The following is a 13,066-nucleotide window of genomic DNA, read 5'->3' as shown; positions in this document are numbered from 1 at the left end:
AGGGCTACTAGAGCTTAATAATGTATATAAAAAGTACTTCCCCTTTAAATTATTTTTAGTCTTTAAGTAATCTTATTCAAACCATTCATATTCAATTTTATTATTGAAACTTTTCTTGATCTGTGTCCTGCCTCGAAAAGAAAATTTGCCATTGATGCTGGATGTGGGCGTGGTTGATAACAATGAGGCGAACGTCTCACAAACATTTTTCGAAAAAAAAAAATGTCGGTATTTGATATTATACTTAATGAGTTTTCAGTCCCTCCAAACATCACAACTATTGCACAAAAGCAATTACAAAGTCTGTTGTGCAGAAATACGTCCACATTCATACAAAATAACATTAATATTGTAATAAAAAAACATTAACCAGAGGTCATCTTTATTAATATCATTACGTTCATCAACATGTAAATTCGATGACAAAAATATTTCTTAAAAAAAAGCAGCAGCATCAAAAAGGGCAAACAGTGAACAAATGCAGCGTCACATTTCTGCAAGGACTTGGATATCAAAGTGCAACGTTGATAAAATTATCTTATAGTTGTCATTTTCTGTTAAGATACTGTACAAGCATACGTTTCCTGTCTTTTATATTTTCTTATGTGGCGCCCTCTAGTGTCCATTTAGACAGCTGCAGCAGGTTCATTTGACTTGCAAGGGCGGTGGAGGCATTATCGTGTCCCAACTTCTCAATCAGTTCCTGGAGCGTAAAAAAAAAAAAAAAAGATCAGGAGGACCAAGATGTACGTAATTGATAAAAGCGGAAAACGCTCACCACTGGAACAGTTTGCTTCGCCACTTTGCTCCAGTGAGATACCAGCTCCTCTTTGGACAAAAGGCCTCTGTCAACCAGCCTCCTCACAACATACAAGTAGTTCTTCCACTAAAAAAATAAAATATATATACTATATACACACTCATTATATATTATATATAACGTACCCCATTGTCACCAGCCTCCAGCACAGCGGTGACGGTTATCGGGGTGAAGAGGAGGTGGAGGGGAGCGCAACAACAGTTGTCTTGCTCCCAAAGCTCGCTCAGCTGTTCCAGCAACGCTCTGACGGAAGCCTCGGACTCGCCGCCTGACGGAGGAGCCAGGGGCAGTTCCCCTGAAACTGCATTTACACATTTTTTTTTTTAAAGATAACATAATAAAACATAAAACACCACACAGCTTGATTCATTTTGTCATTAATACCCGAAGTTGCGCATCATCCGTTTACCATGTTTATGATTGGGCGTGTATGCCAAAAGATTAATAAAAGAGTCAAATAGAATGCTTTTCCGTGTTTCATACCTTGAATCAGCTGGAGACATCATAACCTTTAAATGATCCTCTCGGTTTTAGCAATATGTTAATGAGGGCGGACTCGGATGTTGGTTTAGTCTGCTCGCTTCTTTTATTGAAAATAATGCAGTCACAATGCCAGTAAAGTGCATCTTATTTTAGGGGAATTACGGTATTTGTTTATTTGAGGAGGAGGAGAATTAATTTAGGACTGTAGAGGTCTATTGGAAAACCTTTTCAATCTTCACCCCTCGGTTTTTAAAATCAAGTTAAAGCCTCTTTGTCAGACTCACCCAGCTTGCAGGCCAGCAGGACAGTGGAGTTGAGCAGCATCTGCTCCGACACCGCCGTCGAGAACTAAACGCAAGGCGATTAGAGGGAAAAAGTCGTTACCGCGAGCAACGCATTCCTTGCGGTTGTTACCTTTTTGCAAAGCAGCGTGTCCCGCACTCTTTGGAAGAGCGTTTGGAGCTGGGAGCCTCTCGGAAGCTCCTCGGCCATCCTGGGCCCCACGGCCACGCTTAGCAAGTCCTTTCAATGAAGTTGTGAGAAATTCATCTTTTTTTTTTTTGGTTCTGTTTTTTTCATGGAATGACCTTGACAGCAACGTGCCTACCTTGATGGCGATAAGGACGTCGGAAGGCAGCGCTGCACTGTGGGTGCAGCAAGGAGGGCAGGACGTGACTCTGGCGCCCCCTTGCTTCCTTTTGGGAGTAAGCGACGGGTCCAGCTCGTCGGCGGAATCGGCCGCCAGAGTCTTGGTCACCCGTTCGTACCTGCTCTTCCATTCCCGCCGGATGAGCGCTGAGCGGTAGGAGGGAGGCGTTTGAAGGTTTTGTGTTCAATAAGCAGACGCGCATGTACGGCGTACCCGCGATGTTAGACGAGAGCCAGCCGCAGGCTTTTTCTGTGGCCAGGTGGATGGTGATCTTTTCCGATGTGGCCAGCACCTAAAAAAAAAGCCCTTTATAATTTACAGTCTTCTGATTTGCTTCACATTTTTTTCAAATGTAAAAAAATTAGAAAAATGCTTAAAAGGGACTTACAGCAGGCGATGTTTCATCAGGGAGCAGAATGCGGATGGCTTCTGGACTCTTTTCACAGCAAAATCTACAGTGTTAAAAAGCCTTTATAAACTTCATGAAACGACGACATAATGAGAAGGAAAAGAATAGATAAATATTTGGGGTACCTGGTGGCCCTGCTGAGGGCGTCCAATCCCGCCTCGCACAGTTGAGCGCTGATGGACTCGTTGAGTTTGGACGGGTTGGCTTTGGGTGAGTCCAATCCTTCCCTGAGCATCTTATCCCCTTTTTCCACCAACTCGCTCACTAACGTCGCTCTGTCAACAAACAAACTTATATGTGGCAAAAAAACTAAACAAATAATTGACTATTCCAAACTATCATTCCGTTCCCGAATATCTATTGAATCCATTGAGAAGTTTTCCCCCAAAATGGTTCGTTGAAATTATTTTTAATGGAATTAAATAAAATGTTTCTCTGCGTCACTGTAAATTTTTAAAATAGCAATATATTTATCTACAATTGTATATTTTATTAATTATTGTTTACTTTGATAAAAATTGGTAAAACTTCAAAAATAAATGTGAATTAAATTATGATTTTTTTATACTTTTATTTCTTACAAAAAGTTGCTAAAGTATATTATATATTAAATTTGAATTTAAAATATGTATTCACCCATGCATTTTCTGACTTAATTTGTTCATTAATGACTGAACGTTACTAACTAAAACAAATCATAAAATTGTTAGTTAAAATGACTGTTTTCTTTAATCTTTTTATTTCTCAGAAACATTAGTACGTACATTCACTGGGAATTTTAAAATCAACAATATTTTCATATAAACCGAATGATTTATTACTTAATTGGTTAATTATTGACAGAAATAGTACTAAAAATTCCTGAAACTAGTCATTTGAGATTTTTTTAATGTATAAAATAGGAGCATTATTACATACAATGAGTTGGTTAATTAACGACTAAAGAATTAGTTCATTACAATTATTATATTTTATATAATTTTGTGTCTTGTAGTCTTAAAATAGCTGTATTTTTCAAAACATTTTTTAAAATCCTATAATTGGGTAGTAAAATAATATTTTTTTCATTTCTCATTAATTAAAAACAAATAGTATATCGGTAACTGTGCACCGCAATTGAACTGCTGTGACACCGACTTCATGTGCTTGACAGCGTTGGAGCCGACCCGCTCGGCCACAAACTCCACCGTGCGGCGCAGGGACGGCGGTTGGTTGTGGAAGAAAGCCTGCTCCAGGTCCGCCTGCAGCTTTTGCCGCGATCGCTTGCCGCCGCCCGCCGCGTCTTGCGGCTCGGCCGACGTGGGCGTGATCTTGCGGACGATGCCGCCTCCCTTGGCGCTGCTTCCCGAAACGAAGGCCGCCAGGAGCTTGCGGAACTCGCCTTGCGGGAAGCGAAAGGAACGCTCGCTCACTCGCAAATCGTGCGATCGATTCGGGGACGTATGAATAGTACTGACCGAGAAAGGGGCAGCATGTGTAGAGGAGCTGCTGGTCCACCAGCGGGATGCAGTCCTTCATCGAGACAACACAACATCCCGGTGTGGAAAACATCTCCCTAACATCTGGAAAGGACTTCCATCCTCTTTACTTACGAGTCCGACAACACCGGCGCTGCTCTCCTCCAGCTCGGCCACCTTGGTGAAGTCGTTGGTGAAGAACACCTCCTCGGGGATCGCCGGGATCTGTTCAAAACAAAAAGCTAGCTTTAAGAGAGTCCTGAGTATTAGCGGCCATGTTCTGCTACCTACCTGGAAGAGCCATCCCAGTACGGACACAATCAGCAGCTTGTTCAGGTAAGACGTCTCGTTGCGTCTGCCCAGAATCATTTTCCTTAACAGGCAAGACAAAAACGGTGTCGATTACAGAAGAATATCCAAGTAATTTTATACAACAAGATAAAGAGCTCAGCCAGTGTCATTTTTTAAATGTGATGCAAAGTAGCCCATAAATACCTGTAGAGGAGGCAGAGCGTGCCCAGGGCCACCCGATAGCTGTGCAGCAGCGGCCCGTTGAAATCCAGCATGGAGAGGAACTCCACCAGCCAGGGGACGCTCAAGATGGTGCGCCTGTCCTTCATGCTCTTCCTCAGCACGCCGCACACGTCCAGCACGGGGACACTCTGTTCATGGAGCGTACCGTGTACGAGGGGGCAAAAGGAGCGATACACTTTGTAAATAAACTTACTCAAAGAAGGCGGAAGGGAAGGAATGGAGGGAGGAAAGAGGAAAAGAGATAAGTGCATGGTATGAAGTGGAAGGCAGGCAGGCAGGAAGGAAGGAAGGAAGGAAGGAAAATAGAATAGTATGGATGGATGGATAGATAGATAGATGGATCTAACAGCCTGTTAATACTCAATCTAGATAGATAGATGGATCTAACAGCCTGTTAATACTCAATCTAGATAGATAGATATAGATAGATAGATAGATAGATAGATAGATAGATAGATAGATAGATAGATAGATAGATAGATAGATAGATAGATAGATAGATAGATAGATAGATAGATCGATAGATAGATCTAACAGCCTGTTAATACTCGATCTAGACAGACAGACAGATAGATAGATAGATAGATAGATAGATAGATAGATAGATAGATAGATAGATAGATAGATAGCTACATAGATAGATAGATAGATAGATAGATAGATAGATAGATAGATAGATAGATAGATAGATAGATAGATAGATAGATAGATAGATCTAACAGCCTGTTAATACTCGATCTAGACAGACAGACAGATAGATAGATAGATAGATAGATAGATAGATAGATAGATAGATAGATAGATAGATAGATAGATAGATAGATAGATAGATAGATAGATAGATGGATAGATCTAACAGCCTGTTAATACTCGATCTAGACAGACAGACAGACAGACAGACAGACAGACAGACAGACAGACAGACAGACAGATAGATAGATAGATAGATAGATAGATAGATAGATAGATAGATAGATAGATAGATAGATAGATAGATAGATAGATAGATAGATAGATAGATAGGAGGAAAAAAACAAGGTATCAAAGGAAAGAATGAAAGAAGGTAGGTAGGTAGGTAGTGAGGAAGAAAAGGATGACAGAAGAGAGAAAGAAAGAAAAAGGACAAAAGCATGGTATGAAATGAAGGAAGGAAAGATTAGGGAAAGGAAAAAAGGGAGGAAGGACGCAAGGTAAAAATAAAAAACGCATTTGCAATCGTAAACCGTTATTATCAAATGCAAAAATAAATATAGGTAAAGTAAAGACAATTAATTAAAAACAAACAGGTAAATAACTACTTCTACTTTCAAGGATGTATGATGTATTTTATTTCGTTAAAGAGAAGGTTTCCAAAGGTCGAATTAGACCTTGTGCAAGCGCTCTGCCGCTTTTACCTTGCTCCTTAAGGCGACGGCCGCCTCCTGGATCTCCCTGGACGGCTTGTCCGCCATCTGGTACGGCAGGAAGGCGATGAAGCCCAGGAACTTGGCCAGGAGACGAGCGAGGAGGAGCACGGAGGCGAAGCGCTGTTTCTCGTCCTGGCGGGAGTTCCCGGGGTGCTCGGTCAACTTTACGCCGCGCGGTTCGCATTCCCGCCCGCGGAGCGGACGTGTACCTGGTGCTCCATGTCCCCGTCGCCAGCCGCCTCTTGTTCGCCGACGGGAGCCGGCGGGCTCAAGATGGAGACTTCGTCCAGCTGGAGGAGCTGCTGACACAAACTGTCCTGCAGGTGCTGGTTCATCTGACAGCTAAATTCAAAAAGAGGTGTTATCATTATTAATAATAATAATAGTACTGCTACTTTTGCTTTGAAGTAAATGCTAAACTAAATGCTAAATTGTTCATCTGAGTATATTTTATTTTATTGATGTAACACAGCTTTACATCTCTTACTACTGATATATTATTATAAAACACTAAAATGAACGACAAAAACACATAAATACAAAACCTAAGTTTATGTTCCTTTATTTCTCTAAATATTGAGTTTATAAAAATATAAACATTCTAAATGTGTAATTAGAGATAAAAAAATGAAAGTACGCATCAAAATATAATTAAAAGTTATTTAATTCCCTTTTGTTTTCTATTCAAAGTTCTCATGTTAAATGGATGAATATTTAGGGTTTCATTTCATTATTTTTGCTTGGAATTTGTTGCCTTGTTTTGATTGTAAATGTGTTGGGGTTTTTTTTTCAGTGTTGTTTTGAATAAGAAGCAAAAATGAAATAATTAATACCAAAGCAAAACTACTGAATTTATGAAAATATAAACTTTCAAAATGTCTAACTAGTAGAAAATATGAATTAAAAGATTCATTAAAAGTTAGTTTGCTTCGTATTCTGTTGAGAGCTACTTAAATCAAGTGGATAAATATTAAGGGTCTAATTAAATTAATATTTACTCAGTGATTTTTTTTTTAATAATAATATTGCTTATCTGTTGCCTCATTTTAAGTCAGCAAATGTATTTTTTTTTTTTACGCTGAAGAAGCAAATGTGTTTGATACGTCCTCACAGTATATTAGTTTTAATCCATGCATGTGAATAACTTACCAGCTGGCAGCTTGCAGAAAATCCCGGAAAAACTCCTGATGGCCGGTAAAGGACGGCGGCGGGCACGGGCCGCCGACGCCGTGGGGCCGGATGAGCCGCTCCTCCAGACGCTTCAGGCGGCCCAGCCCGTCGGCCCCCAGCATGCCGAGCAGGTCGGCGTCGGGTGCGTCGCCGCTCGAGCCGTTAGCGCGGGGCCCTTTGCACATCTGCGCGCGGGAAGAGACTGTTAACGTTTAAGGTTCACGACTAGGTAACGCGAGCGGAATGGGCGGAGCTACCTGAACGAGCTGCTTCAGGAAAAGACGAGCAAAGTGCGAGTGGCTTCCGGCGGCGGTCAGTTGACTCATCATTCCTCTGAGAGTTCACCGCCCCGCCCAAAAAAAAATAGAGTGCAAGATTAGTTAAAAACGGAACCAAAGTAAAGCTGATGACAAAAGTTTCTCCTGCCTGATACGACTCCCGAGGGCGACGTCAAAGATCCAGCCGGGCTCCTTGTGGGAGTCCTCCCATTCTCGCAGCACCTCATAAAAAATGTCTCTGGGATGAAAAGAAAAAAAGCAGTTATTTCATGCACATCAACTCGATCAATGCCAAAGACGTTTTTTCACGTCTCTCTCTCGCTCTATTTTTTTTTTTCAAAAAGTCATTTTGCTACCTTATGCACAACATAGGCAATACCTTTGCTTTTTAAAGGTGTGGAAGGCCTTGTCACTGCTGAAATTGGAGCGATTGTCCGTGGCAGGTTGGAAGGGCACCGAGTGGATGAAGGTGGAAACGGTGGGAGACAGCTGGAAAGACATCCAGCTTCCGAAATGAAAGTCGACCTTTTAACAACGGTAGGGATTCCCGAATTCATTTTTCTAACCTTGGCTGTACTTCTGTCCTGGGCCTGACTCAAACGATCCCTGAGGAGCGGCGAGAAGGACGTCACCCTCTCGTTCTCGGAGAGGAGACGCAACGTGCCCTTGTCCAGGTGAGCCAATAACCTTTTAAAAAAAAAAAAAAAAGGTCAAGAACAAATGTCGACAAATATTAAGCGGCAATATCATAGGTGATGTCATTCACATGTGTTTTTAAAGGTATTAATGATTTAACTAGTAAATGATTTATAGACCAAAATATAAACTTTTTACCGTTAAAAAAGGTCAAGGTCAAGGCTTTTCACAAACTATAAAAAACAAGGTAATGTAAGAACATATTTTAAATCATTATATCACTACAGAAATCAATTGGCTTAATATTAAAAAAACACTCGTCAAGGGTGTCAGCTACCCTCCATAAAAAGTTGTATTTGACAAGAATTTTCTGTTATTTTTATTGCCATTTTCTCGTCCGTGGCACTGAAAGAATTGAAATAAATATCAGCCAGCATGATTGAAGAATGGAGATTTTATTTTTTTGTCGCCCAGCCCAAACTGTTTAAGTCGTTTTCCATGATGTCTTTGGATTAAAATTTGAGTGAGGCAAATTCAGATTCAATGCAAATTACGTGTGTAATTTCGTTTGACGGTAAAATTCAACTTGGACTGGCAATAAACAGCATGCGTGCAGATGAGAACTCACTGATATTGATTCTCCAGCACCTTGACTGCAAAGTACACACAATTGTGCACTTCCCTCAGGTAGCGTCTCTCCAACACATCTACACAAATGCGTCAAAAAGAACAGGAGTTGAATTTTCTTTGCCATTAAAAAAAGTCCCCGATTGCTATGCGCGGCTACCTGAGTCGAGGGTACGCACGCTGTCGTCCTCGTCAGGAGGACATTGAGACGTGAGCAGCTGCATTACAAAGAAGAGCTCCAGAAAGACGTTTGGTACAAGGTTTTCTGGAAAAAAAACGTTCCACAAAATACATGTTTTTGCTTTCTCAGAACGTTGCCCCCCCGCCTTTGAGGTCGACGTACCGGAAATGCAGGCGCAATAAAGCTCCGTCAGCATGTCCAGCTCGGAGGCCATGGTGACTTTGGACGGCTCTGGACAGGGCATCTCCTGGTCCGGGGTCACTTTGGATCCCGCCGCTCGGACCCCAGACTTGGTGGGCGTGCACAGCTCCTCTGAGGCCGGCGGGGGAGAGCAGGTTTGCTGGGCTCGTTTCGACCTGGAGACGAAAATCAAAGATGGCCGGCGCTCATATAATTAGAAACACCTCCGCTCACGTAACAAGACGCAAAAGAAGACCACAATGAAAGTCTACGCTCACTTTTCTCTCTTGAGCAGCTCCCTCTCCTCCATCAGGCTGTGCGGGCTGACCGCCATCAACGACCTGTCAGGCTGCTCCGCCCCCGGTGGCGGCGGGCTGGGCGCTTTGGTGAACGGCGTGGAGGTGAAGCACGTCTTGGGCTTGGAGTGCGACCGCTCAGTGCTTATCGGCGTCGGGTTGATTCTTCGGGATGGTTTGCTTCCCCTGTAGGACACATTAAGCCTGATTGATTATTTTACTCAACATATAAACACGTTCAGTAAAAATTTGCGGTTCAGTGCCGACAATACCACTACCAGTTGTTATTTATATTTAACTCATGTGTTATTATAGTAGTTGCTTATTAATATCCCAAAATGTTGTAATGCTGTTGGCAAAGTTTGTAATTTTCTTATTTGCTAGTTTCTTATTTTCTCGTCTGGAGCTTGTAGCCCATATTTCCACACAGTAATTCATGCACACTGGAATTAATGAGCAATATAATGTATAAAAAGACTTTTTGTTGAAGAGTTTTGGTTTGAAAAAGGATACCTATAGTTTTGCATCAGTTGCAACCATTTTCCTTTTGTGTAAATCGAGACAATGATGGAAAATTGACTTTTTAATGCAAGTATGTGATGTTCCACATCCGCCCACTGTTGTCACGGTAACAAAATCAAACTTCCGATTGGATTAGCCAAAAGGTGGAGAAAAACTGAAGCACTCACATGGGGGTAATGGGTGACGATCCGACAGGCGGGAAATCCTCCAAGTTGTTGAAATTAAGCTGAGCCGTGGGCGAAACCTGCTCATTGGCTCCCCCTCTGCCGCTTCTCCTGCCGTTGTCGTCGCCGTGATGCGCCGCTCGCCCGCCTACCGCGTGCCTCCCCGAGCTGTTCCCGCTCCTCCTGCGCCCCCTCTGGAGCTCCGGGGAAGAGAGCACATAGTCCCCGAGACTAATCCTCTGGCCGGGCCTCCGGTCCGAGCCCGAGGGCCTGGACGCCGGGCTCCAGGTGTTGGAGAAGGACGGGGTGCTGACGTGACTCAGGCTGGACTCGGACCCCGGGGACGGCGTCGGCGAGAACAGCTGGACCCGGCTGGTGCCGCGAGAGCCGCCGCCTTCTGACCTGCAGGACCTCCTCGCAACGAAACCCTGGGATGCGGCGTTGGATCTGGACCTGCCGGGGGTCTTGGCGGGGGTGGGGGGGCCATGGGTTAGGGCCTGGCTGCTCTGATCTCGCAGGAAGTTGAGCAGGAAGGGGATGAATTCTTGCTTATGGACCGTCGAGTCTGGATCACTGAAGGTCAAACTGTCGCTATCCTGCTTCCAAAAAAAATATTAACAATAAACACAAAAACTGGCACAATAGCTGCTCAAAATCTCATAACTTTAAAGTCACTGGGAGGGGAGCAAAAAAATAGATTCCCAAAACCAAATGACCAAAAATTTTCAAATACATGGGTTAAAACCCTGAGTACACAGGAATTCGCGCTACTGTAGATATCATAACAATATCGGTATCAGGTGGTAATATCAGTATTGTATTGAGAGTGGAAAAGCTGTATCGGGACACGCCTACTTTGAAGTAAAATTCAGTTGTTCTCATAACCTGAAGTGCAGTAAATTTGTTTTTTTTTAGAACCAAAACATCGTCTTTTGTATTATGTATTTTTTTTGAGGTGGTAAAAGATTGTTTAAATAATTTCACCACATGTTACAGAACACAATAGAAGATTAAATATGTTCAGGTGAGCTGGACTGAAATGAGTTCAAATGTATTGCGAGAAACGAATACTCGAAAACGTCATCACTATTTTAACATAAAATAGCCATTTTCCCGAAGCTAATTACGGTACGGCTATCTTCTGGTAATCGGAATAAACCTTCCAGATTGCACATTTTTTACAAATCTTATTTAGACGTGCATTTTATCGGGTACAAAGCACAGAAGTGACATTATTGTCTTCGCTACTGCAATTGGACTCGTGAACGCAACATTGCTTAGCTGCCTTGCTAAAAGTTTTGTTTACAATCCGAATGTGGCCGTGTCACCCCTCTTAGACAGATGGTGCGATACCGAACCCGAACCAAGCGTGCAAGCGAATGTGTTCGAGGGTATTTCCGACCCACCTGGCCATTCTTCAACCAGTCCAGGACTTTCCTGAGGTCTACTTTCCTCGCCAGAAGCGATTCCAAAAGAGCCGCCATTCTGGACAGTTACTTGCGCGGCGGAGGAACTGACAGGAAGAGGGCGGGGTTAGTTGATGCGCATGCGTACACGTGTTAGTGACGTCGCTTACCTGTGACGTCTTCCGCATTCCGGTGTTGTTTTATTTATTTTTATTTTTTATTTTTATGTTTAATAAGAGTGAGAGAAATTTAGGCCGAAGATTTAAGATAACTAATATTTTTAAAATCAATGTTTGAACGGGTTATCTTTGAAAAAAATATTGGAGCAAAAAATGACGTATTATTATTATTGATATACTGTATTGTCTTAATGTGCTTTTTATACACGTAATAAAAAAATAACATAGCACTTTCTTACATGTATTGTAGCGGTGCTCTGATTTATCGGGCGGGAAAACTACGTGAAGGTTGATCAACATCTTTTATAAGTTAAAAAATAAAATGAAATAAAGCATAAAAACGTTCCCCTGCATCGCTTACTTTGCTAATTGCAGCCATCAAAAGACGCTACAGATGAAAAACTGAATCATAATGCTTGTGCATTTTCTGCATTTGTTTTGAAATAATGTTGTATATAACCAAAAAGGGATACATTGATTGAAGTTGTTTTCTTCTTCTGATTTATCATTTAAGTAAAAATAACTGGCATAAATTATTAAAAGTATTCACAAGTGAACAGTTTAAAAAGAATAATAATCCATGTAATCAGTTCCGAAATTGGTATCGGAAATCTCATTCTCATAACAGTATTTATTTGATACATATATTGCAACAGAAATATAGGATTAAAAATCAATAAATAAATAACGCCACAACCGTCTGATTATGCATGCGGAATGAGTATTTTATTTATAACCAGTTTATAAAAATAAAATACAAAATAATTTCAAAAGAAAAAAAAAAACAACAAAATTAAAAGAAAAATCACTGTACAAGGCATTGATATGATACAAATGATATCGTCAACATAAATAATTACAAATATATACAATGCAAAAAAAACAACAACACTAGATACATTCTTTCCCATGGAGAATTTTATGAATTGAAAACTCACACGTCCACAGTCATTAATAAAATTATCCATAAAAAATAAATATCAATTCAAAGAATCAATGGCCATAATCATCAAAATATCACTATAAATAAATAAAACGTCAAGTATTTTGTAAAAGTACTACAATCCCTTTCTAATCCAACAAACAAAATGTGCTAATGCTACAAATGCACACCACTTGTTTACGTTTAAAAAAAAAGTGATTATCTTCTCAAAGTAGGCGTTTTATTAATTTTTAGAGCTGATGAAGATACTTGAAAAGATATCTGAGATTATTTTACATTGTGTTTCAAAGTGGCCGGAGATGATGCAATACTCCTGACCAGCAGCTCTACACACTCCCGTCACTCTTCCTAGCATGTATGTTATCAAAATATTTGGCAACGCGTAGCCTATTATTTGAATAAAGTCGAGTGGGGGGGGGGGGGGGGGGGGGGGGAAGCAGAAATTGCTCGGATGTGGACTTAAAAAAAAAAAAAATCACAATCATTCAAAGTCAGTGCAGAAAGAAATGCCCCTTTTCCACTGCACAGTACCAACTCTGCTGTGTAAAACAAAGTACTATTTCTAAGTACTATTTATTGATACTATTTTACCCCTTTAGGACAGCAACGACTTTTGTGCCTAGGGCCAACCCAAATGAATAAATGAGGAGCGGAAATGGATGCGTGACCAGACCGCAAAGAAGCTCTCCTCGCAAGAAAAAACCTAGTTGTCTTCCTTCCTGTTTG

The 13,066-nt window shown here is 41.4% G+C and overlaps 1 protein-coding gene across 1 annotated transcript; it reads right to left on the bottom strand.

Moving 5' to 3' along the window:
- Window positions 1–365: 365 nt before the first annotated feature.
- Window positions 366–11,323, bottom strand: cdan1 (codanin 1). Its single transcript, XM_088434073.1, has 27 exons — window positions 11,219–11,323; window positions 9,816–10,408; window positions 9,109–9,312; window positions 8,813–9,006; window positions 8,630–8,734; window positions 8,471–8,549; window positions 7,773–7,893; window positions 7,586–7,695; window positions 7,355–7,444; window positions 7,186–7,261; window positions 6,908–7,113; window positions 5,968–6,100; window positions 5,747–5,890; window positions 4,314–4,480; window positions 4,110–4,191; window positions 3,954–4,043; window positions 3,819–3,873; window positions 3,499–3,742; window positions 2,487–2,636; window positions 2,341–2,404; window positions 2,166–2,244; window positions 1,911–2,098; window positions 1,718–1,825; window positions 1,588–1,651; window positions 946–1,121; window positions 779–886; window positions 366–703 (listed from the first exon to the last, which is right to left on the bottom strand). Exons 1-27 carry the CDS (start codon window positions 11,294–11,296, stop codon window positions 602–604), a joined length of 3,810 nt encoding a protein of 1,269 aa, XP_088290199.1. The 5' UTR covers window positions 11,297–11,323; the 3' UTR covers window positions 366–601.
- Window positions 11,324–13,066: the final 1,743 nt, after the last annotated feature.

The sequence above is a fragment of the Hippichthys cyanospilos genome, chromosome 14 (genome assembly GCF_059441005.1).
Source record: "Hippichthys cyanospilos isolate Australia breed blue-spotted pipefish chromosome 14, RoL_Hcya_1.0, whole genome shotgun sequence".
NCBI classification, from domain to species: domain Eukaryota; kingdom Metazoa; phylum Chordata; class Actinopteri; order Syngnathiformes; family Syngnathidae; genus Hippichthys; species Hippichthys cyanospilos.
This window is presented reverse-complemented; position numbering and strand designations above follow the sequence as displayed.